The 18,161-nt window shown below is 39.1% G+C and overlaps 1 protein-coding gene across 1 annotated transcript in view; it reads left to right on the forward strand.

Annotated features, from left to right (window-relative positions):
• Window positions 1-18,161, forward strand: part of wdfy1 (WD repeat and FYVE domain containing 1) — a 114,228-nt gene that overhangs the window by 10,292 nt on the left and 85,775 nt on the right. Inside the window, exon 4 of the mRNA XM_053507206.1 lies at window positions 2,638-2,692. Coding sequence (XP_053363181.1) covers window positions 2,638-2,692 — 55 coding nt within the window. The remainder of the gene's footprint in view (window positions 1-2,637; window positions 2,693-18,161) is intronic.

Genomic DNA, 18,161 nt, shown 5'->3' on the forward strand with positions numbered 1-18,161 from the left:
GCGGGTTGTAAAAATAGATACAGTGGTGCGGGGCGGGCTGGGGCGGGCCTAATATTTTAATTAAAGCGGGACTCGCGGGTTGGAAAAATACCCGACCCGCACATCACTAGCGTGCAACACCTTTTTTTTGTGCACTCAACTCTACCTGAACTGCACCCTATTTACTATGCGAAACTGTGATGCTTCGAAGAGCTTGTGCGACATTTTTATGCCTTTTACGCCAGCTGGTATTTTGCTGGTAACAACAACTTCCTCTCACTACACCGTTCTGAGGCTGTGGAAAATGCTGCTGTTTCTTGCTTTTTGCTGTCTCCATCCTTCTCCCTCTCTATTCTGCTCAGTCTCTTTGTGCTGCCACCCAAAAATATTCAAATGGAGAGAGTTTATAATTAATTGAACATATCCATTTAGTTTGTCTATATCGATTCATATTTTTTTTCTAGTTAGATATCCAGTCACTATGGGCAATGCAGAAAGGTTATTAATTTCCGTCATTTTGACCTTGGTTCTCTCACCTGACCTGATCCTGTTTTTGTCTCAAAAAACTTTCCTAATCATTAACTAACTGCTAATTATTCTCAATATCTTTCCAAAGTGCAGACTACTAAGGTTATGTAACCTATGCCACCATCTACTATATCAGAGTGTAACATCACACCTTCAAGAATATTGCACATTAAACCATTAGCTAAGTCTGTAATTGTTGGTCAAGTCTCTAATTGTAGAACATGATGCATTATTATTTTCCTCGACCTTAGTTGTTTTAAGGTTACATTTAGGGGTGTTTAATTTATACACTCACCTAAAGGATACAAGTTCAAGTAGGCTTTATTGTCACTTCAACCATATACAGTTAGTACACAGTGAAACGAAACAACATTTCTCCAGGACCAAGGTGCTACATGCAAAATAAACTTACAACATTAATTATTAGGAACACTATACTAATACGGTGTTTGCCCCCCTTTCGCCTTCAGAACTGCCTTAATTCTACGTGGCATTGATTCAAGGTGCTGAAAGCATTCTTTAGAAATGTTGGCCCATATTGATAGAATAGCATTTTGCAGTTGATGGAGATTAGTGGGATGCACATCCAGGGCACGAAGCTCCTGTTCCACCACATCCCAAAGATGCTCTATTGGGTTGAGATCTGGTGAGTGTGGGGGCCATTTTAGTACAGTGAACTCATTGTCATGTTCAAGAAACCAATTTGAAATGATTCAAGCTTTGTGACATGGTGCATTATCCTGCCAGAAGTAGCCATCAGAGGATGGGTACATGGTGGTCATAAAGGGATGGACATGGTCAAAAACAATGCTCAGGTAGCCCGTGGCATTTAAATGATGCCCAATTGGCACTAAGAGGCCTAAAGTGTGCCAAGAAAACATCCCCCCACACCATTACACCACCACCACCAGCCTGCACAGTGGTAACAAGGCATGATGGATCCATTTTCTCATTCTGTTTACGCCAAATTCTGACTCTACCGTTTGAATGTCTCAACATGTCTCAATGTCTCTTTTTTTTTTTATCCCTATTTGTAGTGGAGATGAGTGGTCCCCGGTGGGGTCTTCCGCTGTTGTAGCCCATCCGCCTCAAGGTTGTGCGTGTTGTGGCATCACAAATGCTTTGCTGCATACCTCGGTTGTAACGAGTGATTATTTCAGTCAAAGTTGCTCTTCTATCAGCTTGAATCAGTTGGCCCATTCTCCTCTGACCTCTAGCATCAACAAGGCATTTTCTCCCACAGGACTGCTGCATACTGGATGTTTTTCCCTTTTCACACTATTCTTTGTAAACCCTAGAAATGGTTGTGCCTGAAAATCTCAGTAACTGAGAAGATTGTGAAATACTCACCAGCCCGTCTGGCACCAACAACCATGCCACGCTCAAAATTGCTTAAATCACCTTTCTTTTCCATTCTGACATTCAGTTTGGAGTTCAGGGGATTGTCTTGTTTAGGACCACACCCCAAATGCATTGAAGCAACTGCCATGTGATTGGTTGATTAGATAATTGCATTAATGAGAAATTAAACAGGTGTTCCTAATAATCCTTTAGGTGAGTGTATATAATATACAGTACATGCTCAGTGGTAGGTGTTTCGCCTGCCATGGCATGGCATTCCCAGCCAGTGCCCAAAACCCCAGCCACTGGATGCAGTGCTGGTCCCTAGCCCGGATAAAATGGGAGGGTTGTGTCAGGAAGGGCATCCGGCGTAAAACCTGTGCCAAGTTGTAGTGTGGACTGGATAGTCCGCTGTGGCGACCCCTTGTCGGGAGCAGCCGAAAGACCAACAACAACATATACAGTGGGTACAGAAAGTATTCAGACCCCCTTAAATTTTTCACTTTGTTATATTGCAGCCATTTGCTAAAATCACCCCATATGGCTGCAATATAACAAGTGAAAAATTTAAGGGAGTCTAAATGCTTTCCGTACTCACTGTGTGGGGGTGGGGGTGTGTATGTATGTGTTTTTTATATATGTGTTTTTTATATATGTGTTTTTATATATATATATATATATATATATATATATATATATATATAGAGAGAGAGAGAGAGAGAGAATATATAAAATTCTTTTTTTTGATGAATAAATGTATGAATTAATTTATTTATTTGTATCATGCAGGAGTTTCTTATTTCAGAAGATTTTAACAAGATGAATCCCATGAAAACTTACCCAGGTAACTTCAAAATTACATGCACAAGTGATTTGTAGTGTTTTTTTTAAAAAGCATATAAAGAAGAATTAAACCATTTTCTTACAATGCCATGAAAAAATGTAAACATTGTTGAATAGGGGTGTAGGTTTACCCCCTGTCCAAGATATATCGGGTCTGTCTTTTAGAATTGAAAAATTTAGTATCGTCAACAACAATACTCTAGTAGGCTGTGGTTGATACTAAGGGGCTCAAAGTGCACCAAGAAAATTTTAGTTCAATGTTGCTGACAGAAGTAAAACTTGCAACTATTGCCGATTTGCTTCAAGGTTCGACATGTTGTAACAAGATGTCATTTATTTGTAATTTAAAAGTATGAAAGAGTGAAAATTTTACTCTGAACATCAAGCAATTTGGATTCTGTGCCTCTCCAGTCTTCCTCCAGACCTTGACTTCTAAGTAGAATTCACATTTTTTCATTCAAAGGAGGTCTTTGGACCACTGAGCAGTGGTCAAGTTGTCAAGCAATAGTCAAGTGGTCAAGCAATGTTCCATAGTCCAGGTAAAACAATTCTGCAGTTGTCTCTGGTTCAGAAGTGGCTTAATACCTGGAATACAACTGTTTTAGCCCATTTTTAAGATGTCTGTGCGTGGAGGCTCTGGCTTCACTACACTCCTTATAAAGCTCTTTCAGGTTCTTGATTTTAGCTTTGCTTGATCTTCATAAAGCTGTGGTCTTTTCAACAATATGCTTTGCAAAGACTTACCCCCTTTAAAAATTCCTTTAAAATAATGAAGTTTGAAGTATGTTTCTTTATATCTTGAAATTAATTTTGTTTTATCCAGCTGTTTTTATTTAATGTATATTTTTAACATCCAAGTGAAAGTTATAACACAAAATGTCAGAAACAATAGGAGAAAAAAAAAAATTACTGGTTAGGCTTCTTAGTGGCTCACAAAGCCATTTGCCTTCAACTGATAAGCTGTGGTCATTTTGATTAGCTCATCCTGAAAATAACTTTACTGGAGCATTTTAGTCCCTTGTAGTTCAAGTGAAGCAAACGATCAACTATGTGTGGCAAGGCACTGTCAAAAGATCTCCAGGATAAAGCACAAGTCAAGAGATCAATAGAAAAAAAAAAAAAATTAATTACTGCCTTAAAGCACAGTAAAGTCTTATTATTAAGACGTGTAAGGTATTTGGCACAACACTGACCCTCTCTGGATAAGGACATTGTTCCAAAGTAAATGAAAGAGCCAAGAGGAAACTGGTCAGCAAGGCTACAAAGAGAGGCTACAAAGCAGTTGCAGGAATTTATGACAGAGTGGTCATTGTGTGCATGTGACTACAATATTACAAATGTGTCTTGTAATGGAGGACACAAATGTGTCTTCTAAAGGCCCCTACTCAAAAAAGGCTGTTACACTGGAGCTTGGCAGAAGATTCTGAGGCTACATGAAAAAAGATGTTATGGTCAAATGACTTAAATGTAATTATTTGGCATTAACACCATACAATATGTCTGGTGGGAATCCAAATAACACTATTCCTACAATAAAGTATGAAGGTATGAGAGTGTTCCTCTGCAGCATGGACTGGACCACTTAACAGGATAGAAAGAAAAATAGATGGGGCAAAATACTGTCGCTATTCAATTACTTCTTATTTGTATAGCCCTTTTAACAACTGTCATTGTTGCAAAGCAGCTTTAAACAACCTAGCTGTGTTAGGCAGCTGAAAGTTTAATATAACAGTTGATGTCTTTAAGTTAATATGGAGTCCAGTTCGTTATTGAAGGCTTAGGTAGACTGTAGGCAATTTCAGCCCTGAACTATTGAGCGACTGCAGTCACAAGTCCTCTGAGAACAGCTGTTTGTATCAGCCGAGGCCTGGACCGTCTTCTGATAAAGTGGAACACTTCCCAATCACCACATGTATCCTAAACAGACCACATGGGGCATCCATGCAATAAGATCTCCAACCAGATACGGGGCACCATGACAAGTCAGATAGGTCTAGAGGGAAGAGGGGTACTGGATTACTGGCAGCTCAGGAGCGACATGTGAAGCTCGACAAAGAGACCGGGAGAGGGAAGGAGAAGGAGAGATAACAGTTGTGTATGGTCACAGTCACAATGTTAAATGTGAATGTATATATATAATGTTTAGTGCAAGAAAGGGCCTCTGGCAGGACTAAGACAGCTTATCTAAGAGGTAGAGCCAGAAGAAAATGCAGAATTAAGAGTTCCTGAGATGTGAAGCGAGCAATTAATTCACTGTCTAAAACCTTAAGTGATCAGCGAGAGTGGGAAAGCTACAGCATCTAAACATACCAGTTCACCATAATAATCTACGTCCACAAGTCCCCCATACCTGCTCCTTTACCCAAGGCAAATGTACAGATGGGACATGAGCAATTTTTTCTGCGGCATGATGCAATTCTACCCGCTGACTGCCGCGCTATTCTGCGAGTGCGCGTCTTGCAATTTTCGTCCAAGTGTTGTACTTCACAGAACTCCCACCAGGTGGCACATGGAAGAACTCTGCCAGAGCACAATATACGTATAATCATTTAAAGTCCGCAATGTATAATATAGTCTATATGCGCATGTAACTTAGTGATTGTGTGAAAACATAACAGCTACAATAAATTCTGAACAAATAGACACAGTTCTTATATATTAATGCTATATATATATATATATTACACACTACTGTACAAAAGTTTTAGAACACTTTCTAACTTCATGATGGTTCCTGATTTTTATTTCGCTCTGATTTATTAATGCTGAAGGCGTCCAAAAAATGCATTAATCTCCTTTGAACAGTTGATATTGAGATGTGTCTGCTACTTACAGTATGCTCTGTAAAGACTTCATAAGGCCTCTAATCTGAGGTGCTGTTAATTGGTCATTTTTCAGGCTGATGACTCTAAATGAACTTCTCGTCTGCAGCAGAGGTAGATTTTGGTCTCGCCCTCCTGGGATAGCCTTCATGAGAGCCAGTTTCATTATGGTGCTTGACGGATTTTGCAAATGCACTTGACAATACTGTTCTCGCAAGAACTATTACAGAAAGGCTGACCTCTGTGTCTTAAAATAACAACAACTTCTTTGTCTTTCGGCTGTTCCCTTTCAGGGGTCGCCACAGCAAATCATTTGCCTCCATCTAACCCTATCCTCTGCATCCTCTTCTTTCACACCAACTAACTTCATGTCCTCGCTCACTGCATCCATAAATCTCCTCTTTGGTCTTCTTCTAGACCTCCTGCCTGGCAGTTCCAACCAATTCACAATCTCTCCTCTGAACATGACCAAACCACCTCAATCTGGCCTCTCTGACTTTATCTCCAAAACATCTAACGTGGGTTGTCCCTCTGATAAACTTATTCTTGATCCTATCCATCCTTGTCACTCCCAAAGAGAACCTCAACATCTTCAGCTCTGCTACCTCCAACTCTGCCTCCTGTCTTTTCTTCAGCGCCACTGTCTCTAAGCCGTAGAGCATTGCTGGTCTCACCACTGTCCTGTACAAATTCCTTTCATTCTCGCTGATACTCTTTTATCGCACAACACACCTGACACTTTTCTCCACCCATTCCAACCTGCCTGTACCCGCCTCTTTACCTCCTTTGAACACACTCCGTTGCTCTGGACCATTGACCCTAAGTACTTAAAATCCTGCACCTTCTTTACCTCTGCTCCCTGTAGCCTCACCAATCCTCCTGGGTCCCTCTCATTTACACACATGTATTCCGTCTTGCTGCGGCTAACCTTCATTCCTCTGCTTTCCAGAGCATACCTCCACCTCTCCAAATTTTCCGCCACCTGTTCCCTGCTCTCGCTACAGAGCACAATGTCATCTGCAAACATCAGTCCATGGGGACTCCTGTCTTACCTCATCTGTCATCCTGTCCATCACCAGAGCAAACAAAAAGGGGCTTAGAGCCGATCCTTGATGCAGACCCACCTCCACCTTGAACTTGTCGGTCACACCTACAGCACATCTTACCACTTTCTTACAGCTCTCATACATGTTCTGCACCACTCTAACATACTTATCTGCCACTCCAGACCTTCTCATACAATACCACAGCTCCTCTCTTGGCACCCTGTCATACGCTTTCTCTAAATCTAAAAAGACACAATGCAACTCCGTTACCTTCTCTGTACTTCTCCGCCAGCATCCTCAAAGCAAATACCACATCTGATGTACTCTTTCTAGGCATGAAACCATATTGCTGCTTACAAATGCTCACCTCTGCCCTTAACCTAGCTTCCACTACTCTTATCCACAGCTTCATTGTCTGGCTCATTAGCTTTATACCTCTATAATTGCCACAGCTTTGCACAGCTCCCTTGTTCTTAAAAATTGGCACCAATACACTTCTCCTCCATTCCTCTGGAATCCTCTCACTCTCAAAGATCTTGTTAAACAAACTTGTCAGAAACTTTACTGCCACCTCTCCTAAGCACTTTCATACCTCCACAGGTATGTCATCAGGACCAACAGCCTTTCCACTCTTCATCCTCTTAAACGCCCTTCTCACCTCACTTCTACTAATATTTGCTACTTCCTGTTCCACAACAGTCACCTCTTCTACTCTTTGTTCTCTTTTAATTTCCTAATTCATCAACTCCTTAAAGTACTCCTTCCATCTTCCCATCACCCTCCTGGCATCTGTCTGTACATTTACATCTCTATCTTTAATCACTCTAACCTGCTGCACATCCTTCCCATCTCTATCTCTCTGCCTTGCCAAGCTGTACAGATCCACCTCTCCCTCCTTACTGTCTAGCCTAGCATACAAGTCATCATATGCTCTTTGTTTGGCCTTTGCCACCTCTACTTAACCTCTGTCTTAAAATAACAACCAACTGTTGTTTTTCTTGTTGTTACGTAATTACCTCATCCCATCAGTGTTATTTTATAGTTTTGAAATCCCCAGTATTGTTGTAGAATGTAGAAAATAAACCACTAAACAAAAACAAAGAAATTTGCAAGTGTTCTAAAAATTTTGAACGGTTATATATGTATATGTTTGTGTATGTATGTATGTGTGTTTGTATATACACACAGTGGAACCTTGGATTACGAGTATAATTTGTTCCGGAAGTGGGCTCGTATTCCAAAACACTCGTAAACCAAATCTAATTTTCCTGTAAGAAATAATGGAAACTTAAATTATTCGTTTTACAGCCCAAAAATAAATACATAAAAATAATTAATACAAAATATTAAGTAAAAATAAAACAAATTAATCTGCACGTTACCTTTCAAAAAAGTTAAAAATAAATCCCGGCAGATAAGCGTTTCCCTTTGTGCATGCAGGCGCTGTGTATGTGTGTGTGCGTGTGTGTTAAGCTAGAGTAAGTGGAGACTCTTGATTTCAGCCCCTCCTGTCTCCCCCTCCTCATCTTACACATTAAAAATTCTTCTCTCGTTTAAACACACTCACACACATTAACTGAAAGACTGTTGTTCTCATCTAAATTATTAAAGCTTCTCCGCTTTATTTTAATGTTGCTCGTGACAGTTAATCCATGTTCGTGTAATGATGAGAAGGACAAACTGGTCGATGCCTCTGTTCTTTTATTTTCTGCATTGTCAGGTTATAGTACAAACTTTCGGGTGGATCCTGCACTTAAATCCAACAAAAAAAACTACTGAAGAACAAAACTCGGGCTCAATATCCTAACTTAAATCTCACATTCGCGTTCACACACACCGGACTGCATTACCCACAATGCATCTCCCGCACTGGACTACACTTATGTAAACAGCGGTCATAAATCAACGTCTCTCTCCCGCTACACTGTTTAATCTAAAAAAAAGCAATAAACATCGCTAATGACACTTGTGTGAGCGCAAACTAACAATCACTGCTGTAAAGTAAAACAAACAAATGACCCAGCACCTTACCTCTGAAAAGATTTGCGACAGAGTTTCTCCGGAGAGCAGAGTGTGTGTCTCTTGCCTCTTTCTGTGCGCGCGTGTGTTTGTGAATGAGGGTTTCACACACACAGCCGGCACAGTGTCTAATTACGCTCGCACGCGCGCACACACACACACACTCACCGCGATGAGGAAGAAAATAGATTTTTTACCTCTGTATTGAGAATTTCTTTTGCCTTACTCGCGCGCACACACGTGTGTTATAAGAAACAGTACACGCGCTGTACACACGCGCTTCCGAACACACAATAAAATATGTTTCACACACACGTAGTCACAGTGTTATAGTAAACAGTACACGCGTGCACTGTTATTGCACGCGTGTACGCGTGTACCAGTAAGAGACGAGCACTAAGACCCAGCAGAGGAGATGAATACCCGCAGAGCAAGAGAGAGAAAAACCGTTGGCTCAGTTGTGATGACGCGACGCTCGGTGTCAAAACAAGAAGCGCATGCGTTATACATGATACTCGGAGCTCGTAAACCACGACAACGCTAGTTTTTTAAGTCAAAATTTATTTAAAATCTTTCCTCGTCTTCCGGAACACTCGTAAACCGCGTTACTCGTAATCCGAGGTCCGAGGTGTATGTGTGTGTGTATATATATATATATATATATATATATGTTTAGAATTTTACAGTTTCTTTTTCGGGTTCTGCCAAAGTCGCGTGCATTTTCGGAAGCCACGCAGGTTTTATGTGACGGACGGATGTGAAATAAATCAAATATCTATATATAATAATATTGTTGTTGTTGTAACAGTGTTTTCAAAAATACACACGACATTAATGTTGGCATCTCATCTGTGGAGAAAACAGTTGTGTGAGGACAGGTGAATGCAGCGAAAAAATTTACTTAAACGGAAACTGATTAATGCTACTGTATATATACTAACACTGTGTAAAAATTTGTTAAAACGTGAGTAAAAATAGTCTGCATTTTTGTGTATAAATGAATGTATTAACACTAGAATTACTGACTTTTTTTATTTTCTGGTGCAAGTCCCGGGGTGTTGTTCACCCCTCCTGAGATTTTCACAGTTCAATACTTTTGTTCTCACAACTAGTGTTGACTTCGTTATCTAAATATTACTGTTAAATCATGCATTATAATGACTTTAAACAACTAAAACGACTTTAATGACTAAATGACTTTAATGTCTATTATTGCATATAAATAGTGTCATGCCGATGTTTGCTACAATATTGAATTATTTTTAAATACAACAAACGTTTTTTTTTGTATTTAAAGAGTTTCTGTAGGCCTATTTGCATTTCTATTAGCTTTTAACCTCATGTTTAGCACAAATTAGGGCCCAATACAAATTGGTATTACACATCGGTTGCTGAATTTAATCTCACAACAGACATGGAGGCGAAGACATTCTATAAGAAAGTCACAGTTTGCGCTAGCAAAAAAGCAAAGGGTAAGAATGCATTTTTATTCACACCATTTCTTATTAAGTTTGTGTTGTCCTTTCTTTTTTTAACCTCATAATCGCTCTACAGAAATCTGGAAAGAACAAGCCATGCCCAGGCAGGAAAGCAGAAGCAGCAACTCTTGTAAAAAAGAAATCGGTATGTACAGTAATTTTTTTTTATTTTTTTATTATAACTGATATATACTCATGTACTGTATATGTCCATGTTGTAATAAAGGTATTAAATTACTCTTAAAATTGGTTTCTTTAGGCTGCACTGTGCACAGGCTTTTCACTCCCAGCGGAGTGAAAGTTTCGAAGCAGGAGTTAACGACCTTGACAAGAAAGCTTCTGAATTTGGAGGCAAGGGTTGGCTGGTTGGAGGAGCGTTTGTAGAAAAAAAAAAAAAAGCACACCAGTTTCGGCCGCCGACAACAGATAGGGGCATCTCCACAGATGGCTTTCCCGCGTTGATGTTGATGGAGACTCCCATTCTAGACAATGACACGAAGCACACTGGTGCAAGAAATGTCATTGCCGCAAAGGGCATTAACTGGGTCAAGACTCCAGCTGAATCTCCTGATATGAATCCCATTGTGATGGTATGGCATGCAATGAAAGACTATATTAGAAAAACAGCAAAACCAACTACAAAGACCGATTTAATTGCTGCCATAGAAAAGTTCTGGTTTGAAGAACTAAATGATATTATATGCAACTACATAAATAGACTGCTAAGTTCTTTCAGTCATGGTTACGAATCAGGGTTGACATACTGGAATGTAGTAGATGTAAAAAAAAAAAAAACACAAATTAAAGTGTAATCCATCCTAATCTGTATTTCTGCCTATGTAACCATTCAATAAAAACCTTACAGTAATGAAAACGTGGTCTGATTGTATTAAATAAAAATATAAGTAGAAAAGCATCTTCAGCTTGCTCTTTTAGTTGGAAAATAGCATATTAACTAGAAGCGCCGCGCCATAGTCACCTACTTTTAACGCGGTTCAGCTGTCATTTGACCGCCTATTATTTTGAAGGGGTAGCTGTTGCTGACACACAATGATCGCTAGATGGCGCTTTCACCCAAAGCAAATAGTTTAGCTTCAAGATAAACTTGCAATTGTGCAATATGTCATTCATTCCCACGTTAATAATCAGCGGCATTTTCTTTTTATATTCAACTGAGAAAACCTCCTACAGAGTCTCTAAGGGGAGTCACTAAGTCTCTACTTACAAGATAAATAATTTTATAACGTTTTGAGAAAATTCATTAGTTCGTTGTTTCTATTTGAAGCTTCTGAACTTCTCGGATGTTTTTTTAGACACCACGATTATGCCTTGTTTAGTTCGGTGTTGCTAGGCAACAGACAACGCGCCTATTCAGGAATGTGGAAATGTAGAAAAGATGTGTGGCCTCTCAATGAGAACTAAACTAATAGTTTCCGGTAACTACACTGGGTGTAACATCTGCATAGTGACACTAAACAGCTGAACAACTTCACTTTTCCGTTTACCTCTGAGAAAAAAAGCTGTAATTTGTTTGTTTATATTTAGAATTTTTATAACAGTACAAGAAAATAACAGTTTGTTCTGTGCAGTTAGTGCCCTTGTAGAGAATAAATAAATGAATAACACATTCCAATCCCCTCTCAAGAGTGTCCCATAGTCTATTGGTAGTTTTAATTATTTGGCAGAAACTAATTAACACTAACCTAACACCATTGATCAGGAGTTTCAGCTGAAACTAATTCTATACATGAAAATGTAGATGCAGATTGCAAATGTATAAATATGCATGCTATTTTATATATATATATATATATATATATATATACTTTTAAAATAAAATTACCATATAAAGTATATATAATCGCTAAAAATTTAAGATTCCAAATGTATAAATATGCATGCTGTTTATAAAGTAGACACTTTTTTTAATGTTGTAATCTTTCTCGTGTTTACCTTGTACTGTACAATGTATATTTATTTTTTATGAGTTACTGTAAATAAACTACATAAGCAGTTGATTTACCAGAAAGGACTTTTCTGTTTTTTTTTGTGTGCTAAACTAAACATCAGGGTGAAGTAATAGCGATGATATATATAATAGCATGCATATTTATACATTTGGAATCTGCATCTTCATTTTATGTATAGAATTAGTTTCCGCTGAATTAGAGTCAGTTTGCAGCAGTGGCGATTTTTTTTAGACTGCAAAGGAAGCTCAGCTTCCCCTATAATGTCACAAAATTAATGGTCAAATTATGTACTATTGTATTAACATTTTATTGACTAAAAATGCGTTAGAAAACGTTCATCTCAAAGACGAGTTCGTTCAGAATCCGTTACATTCACATTTAGGCATTTGGCAGACGCTCTTATCCAGAGCGACTTACATTTTTATCTCATTACACGCTTCTGCATGATGATTGGAGGAGCTGTTTAAAGGGCGGAACCCCTATTTTGATTGATAGCATGTCTTAAGTATACATCAGCGCTACAGAAATTCAAATTCAGTCCCATTGTCAGGTTATAGTTCGGGTTTCGGGTGACTCCCGCACTTAAATCCAACTAAAAAGTACTGAAAAGAAAATAAAACTCAGGCTTGATATCCCAGCTTATATCTCGCATTCGCGTTCAACTTCACACACACCGGACTGCATTACCCACAATGCATCTCCCGCACTGGACTACACTCCCGTAAACAGCTGTCGTAAATCAACCTCTCTCTCCCGCAACAACACGCTCTTTGTCGGCGGCGCCCGTGTGATCGACGCACTCATTCATATGAGTAGGAAAAAGATGCAATATTATGGTTTTTGTCATTTTTTAAATATTTGCCTACTGACTGGGCCAGCCCACGCTGGCCAGCGGCCCACCGGGAAAACTCCTGGTACTTCAGATGGCCAGTCCGCCACTGCCCATGCTGATTTGCAGGTGAAGTGCTACAATGAACTGCTGCACTCACATCTTTTGTTTGTACAAATCATTCTTTAAATAATTTTTAAAAAAACATATTATAGCCTTCTTGACTTTGCTCACTGTTTCAGCATTGTAAAGGTAGTTAGTTCATATAATTAAAGTAGCTCGTGGAAGGGGACACTAGCCAGAATTTACGTACAAATAACATAATGAGTTTTATGATGAAGTCCTAATATGAGCTTTCCCTGTTTCAAAAGCTAGCAGCCGCCACTGGTTTGCAGATGTTACACCCAGTGTAGTTAATACTTGGATTAGTTCTCATTGAGAGGCCACACATCTTTTCCACATTCCAGAATAGGCGCGTTGTCCGTTGCCTAGCAACACCGAATGAAACGAGGCATAGTCATGCTGTTTGCTTCGGTTATGACATAGCATAGTTTATCTGCTGTGGTAGATCTAATTTATTCAAACCCAATAATAAAGCTTTATATCCTCAGAAGGGGTCATTACATTGTTTTAGCATAGATCTGCTCCATCTAAAGCACTGTCACACTAAAAAAACAACCGGCACTTCAGAAGCTTTAAATAGAATGAACAAACTAATGAATTTTCTCAAAAAATTTATAAAATTAAGTAGAGCCAAACCCCTAAATCTCCTTAAAAATATCGCTGATTATCAATGCGGGAATGAATGGCGAATGGTTGATATTTCACGGAAGCATATGTTTGTGTATATATATATATATATATATATATATATATATATATATATATATATATATATATATATATATATATAATGAAACCTGAGATAGTTACATATACACACTCAATGACACATAAATAGTATGTCAGAATCGCAGGAAACGGCATGACCGACGCGCAGCTGTCAGCAATTTCACGTAAATAAGAGCAAAATTGCTTTATACTGGCTTTTACTGGTGCGATTTTAAAAATGTAAGCATGCAGGGTGATTAAGCTCACAGATTTAGGAAAAGTCATGAAAGGAGGGTCTGGAATTTGATAGAGTGTAAAGTTTTGTTTTTTTTTCCCATAGTGGTCAAATGACCGCTGCTCGGCGCTTCTAGTGTTAAGCTGATTAAACTAACTAATGACAAGATTGTGAAAATAGCGGTCACAGTTATCACAGGTAGTCTGAGCACCGGTCGAACCGGTTTTTACATGTAAATTATATTTTGCACCTCATTGGGGGAAGAGATGGCGAGAAGAGATTGAGTCAAGCGCATACTAAAACCTTCCCCCAATTTAATCCACTAACAAACATGATGCAGTCTACAGTATATTGAAGCTGTAAAGCAATCAAGGTACAATATTTAATTAGATAAAGACAGATCAGTGAATCAAAACTATTATAGTATAAGGAGGCTCCTGTTTTGCATATCCCTTTGGATGAAAAACATTTTTTGGCCAGGAAAGCATGACAGCGGACTTGGTCCCAGACACTTAGTTTTACAGTGGAGGTGGGGGGTGGGTGGTGTGAGATGGTTTCAGCTAAATAATTTGTTGATGGTGGGGGGTATTTTGAGCACAAAAATAAACACGTTTTATTTTGGTTCTTACCATATCAGTCTTAAAATATATCACCATAGGAGCACGGCTCCGGAGCTGCAGCAGAGGCATGAAAGACTTGCACTTTCACTTAACAAAAGGCAGCGTTATGATCAAAAGGATGATAAACGCGTGCGATTTATTGATAAAAATGCAGACATACATCCCCCCTACTCATGAGTGCTCGGATTAAAAGCGAACGCAATTATCAATTTATTGTGTTTATTTAACTTCATTCAGCCGTTTAAAGGGGTCATACAGGCCTACATGCACTTTTTAAAGCTGTTTGGACTAAACTGTGTGTTAGGAGAGTGCGTACACAACCACTCTACGATGATAAAGAGCCGCCCAGTGGTTTTCTTTTCATTTATTACAATAACATGCCCCTTCTGAAATCAGGCCAATCGCAAATGCCTGTCACTGTGACACCACACCACAAGAGGCCGCTCCTACACTAGTTGATTGACACTGGTGTTTTAGCAAAGACCCGCCCCGAGTAAAAAGACGTTGTCGGCCATTGTTTTTCGCCGCTGGAGCAAAAAAAAAGCGAGTGTGTTGTACAGTTGTTGGGTGTAGTAGCGAACACAACAGTTGTCATTCACTACCGACGTCTGAGCCACTGAGGACGCAGTGTCTCAATTTTGTTTTTAAAGCTAACATTCCCGCCGATCTACCTAAATGCGTTCATGTTTGCGCTAATCATTTTTCACCAGACTGCTTAATAAACGCGGGTCAATATAAAGCAGGTTTTACTAGGAAGCAGCTCCTAAAAAATGGATCTGTACTAACGCTTCGTGTTCCTGCTTCATCTTCACCAGGCTTAGTGAGTGTAATTCCTTTTTCTATGAATCTTTGCAGATCGCCTTTTCTAATAATCACGATGAATGCGGAGTATAGTCTCATAGAACATGGTTATGGCTTTTTCTCTGTGTACATCCGTCTCTATATAATCCCTAATCGCCCATTTATAATAAACAATGCATTAAGGTGATTGTCTAGTTGCAAACTATATTATGCTTACCTTTGTAACGTTAGATGGTTTATAAGGGTGTCTGTCGAAGATTAAGAAGTCATGTAAACACATCGCATTCATATCTCTCTCAGTAAGCTTCTCCGCTTTTGTTGTTGTTGCTCGTGGCAGCGTAACAGCCCGTTTTTCTTTATGCCCATGCAGTGATGAGAAAGACAAATCGAGTCGATGCATGTCCATTCTTTTAATTTTTGCGTTGTCAGGCGATATTACAAACTTCCGGGTGGGTTCCGTACTTAAATTAAACCAAAAACGACTTAAGAAAACAGGCTCAAGCTCTATATTCCAGCGTTTTTCAGTTTGGACTGCATTACCCACAAAGCATTGCCCGTGTGGGCAATGCCTTGTGGGTAATGCAGTCCAAAGCATCGCCCGCACTGGACTACATTCCCGTGGCTATACCCCACGTGTGTTGTGAAGACACGCCCCACAGAACTGGGGGGGGCTCAGCAGAGATCATAAGCATTTAAAGGAACATGCACTGAAATAGGTTGCTGAGAACAGAGCTAGTTTTTACCAGTTAAAAGTAGTGTTTTTTTTTTTTACACAACCATTAACAATTTTTTATTAAATATATTACAAACTTTTCATTAGGACCCTAAAGATCATTAAAATTTAATGAAAACTGTGTCTGGATGACCCCTTTAAGTTATATGAAAAATACCGCTCCTACCAGCCCACTATTATTTTCTGTTTTAATGTTAAGATGTTTGTGCAAAAACTGTTACAGTATTACAGTAAATAAAAAAAAAGTATCAAATCCAACTATTAAGTCTGATTTAATTGCTATCATTGATATTTTTTTTTTTCAATCTATTTTATGTTTTGCTGGGGAAATAAAATTTGGGCAGAGACATCCGCTCTGTCATGTAAATGTATCTAAAACCCCCCCTACAGTATTTGCCAACAGCGCACACAGTTTGATAACTTCACACCTATTATGGATGAAAGGTGAGAAGAGATTCCGCAGAATCTTCTGACACAGTGCTTGCTCTGAAGGGCTATACTCAACAAGAATATAGAGAATAAGAATCATATTTATAATAAGATAATGAATTAAATATAAAAAATTATCAAATAAGGACTTTATCTAAAAGCCAGACTGACTGAAGTAGTTGAATATGCTTATACTGTAGATACGCAGGTTCCATTTACATAAAGGTACAATTGCAAGTAAATTACAAACTGCATGTAATGTAAAATATGAATAAAACAGTATTAGACACAAATATATGATATGGTAGTATATACAATAAAAAATCTATTTACACATGAGTGCTCAAATGTAAGGCAAACGCAATTATTACAAACTGGATTCCAAAAAAGTTGGGACACTAAACAAATCAGGAATAAAAACTGAATGCAATGATGTGGAGGTGCCAACTTCTAATATTTTATTCAGAATAGAACATAAATCACAGAACAAAAGTTTAAACTGAGAAAATGTATCATTTTAAGGGGAAAATATGTTGATTCAAAATTTCATGGTGTCAACAAATCCCAAAAAAGTTGGGACAAGTATCAATAAGAGGCTGGAAAAAGTAAATTTGAGCATAACGAGGAGCTGGAAGACCAATTAACACTAATTGGGTCAATTGGCAACATGATTGGGTATAAAAAGAGCTTCTCAGAATGGCAGTGTCTCTCGGAAGCCAAGATGGGTAGAGGATCACCAATTCCCACAATGTTGCACAGAAAGATAGTGGAGCAATATCAGAAAGGTGTTACCCAGCGAAAAATTGCAAAGACTTTGCAGTTATCATCAACTGTGCATAACATCATCCGAAGATTCAGAGAATCTGGAACAATCTCTGTGCGTAAGGGTGAAGGGTGTAAAACCATTCTGGATGCGGGCCCTTAAACGACACTCCACCATAAACAGGAATGCTACTGTAAAGGAAATCACAGAATGGGCTCAGGATTACTTCCAGAAACCATTGTTAGTGAACATAATTCACCGTGCCATCCGCCGTTGCCAGCTGAAACTCTACAGTGCAAAGAAGAAGCCATTTCTAAGCAAGATCCACAACTCGGGCGTTTTCACTGGGCCAGGGATCAATTAAAATGTAGTGTGGCAAAATGGAAGACTGTTCTGTTGTCAGACGAGTCACGATTCGAAGTTCTTTTCGGAAATCTGGGACGCCATTTCATCCGGACCAAAGAGGACAAGGAAAACCCAAATTGTTATCAACGCTCAGTTCAGAAGCCTGCATCTCCGATGGTATGGGGTTGCATGAGTGCGTGTGGCATGGGCAGCTTGCATGTCTGGAAAGTCACCATCAATGCAGAAAAATATATTCAGGTTCTAGAACAACATATGCTCCCATCCAGACGTCATCTCTTTCAGGGAAGATCCTGCATCAACAAGATAATGCCAGACCACATTTTGCATCAATCACAACATTATGGCTCCGTAGGAAAAGGATCCGGGTACTGACATGGCCAGTCTGCAGTCCAGATCTTTCACCTATAGAGAACATTTGGCGCATCATAAAGAGGAAGGTGCGACAAAGAAGGCCCAAGACGATTAAACAGTTAGAGGCCTGTATTAGACACGAATGCGAGAGCATTCCTATTTCTAAACTTAAGAAAC

The sequence above is a fragment of the Clarias gariepinus genome, chromosome 11, assembly GCF_024256425.1.
Source record: "Clarias gariepinus isolate MV-2021 ecotype Netherlands chromosome 11, CGAR_prim_01v2, whole genome shotgun sequence".
Classification (NCBI taxonomy): domain Eukaryota; kingdom Metazoa; phylum Chordata; class Actinopteri; order Siluriformes; family Clariidae; genus Clarias; species Clarias gariepinus.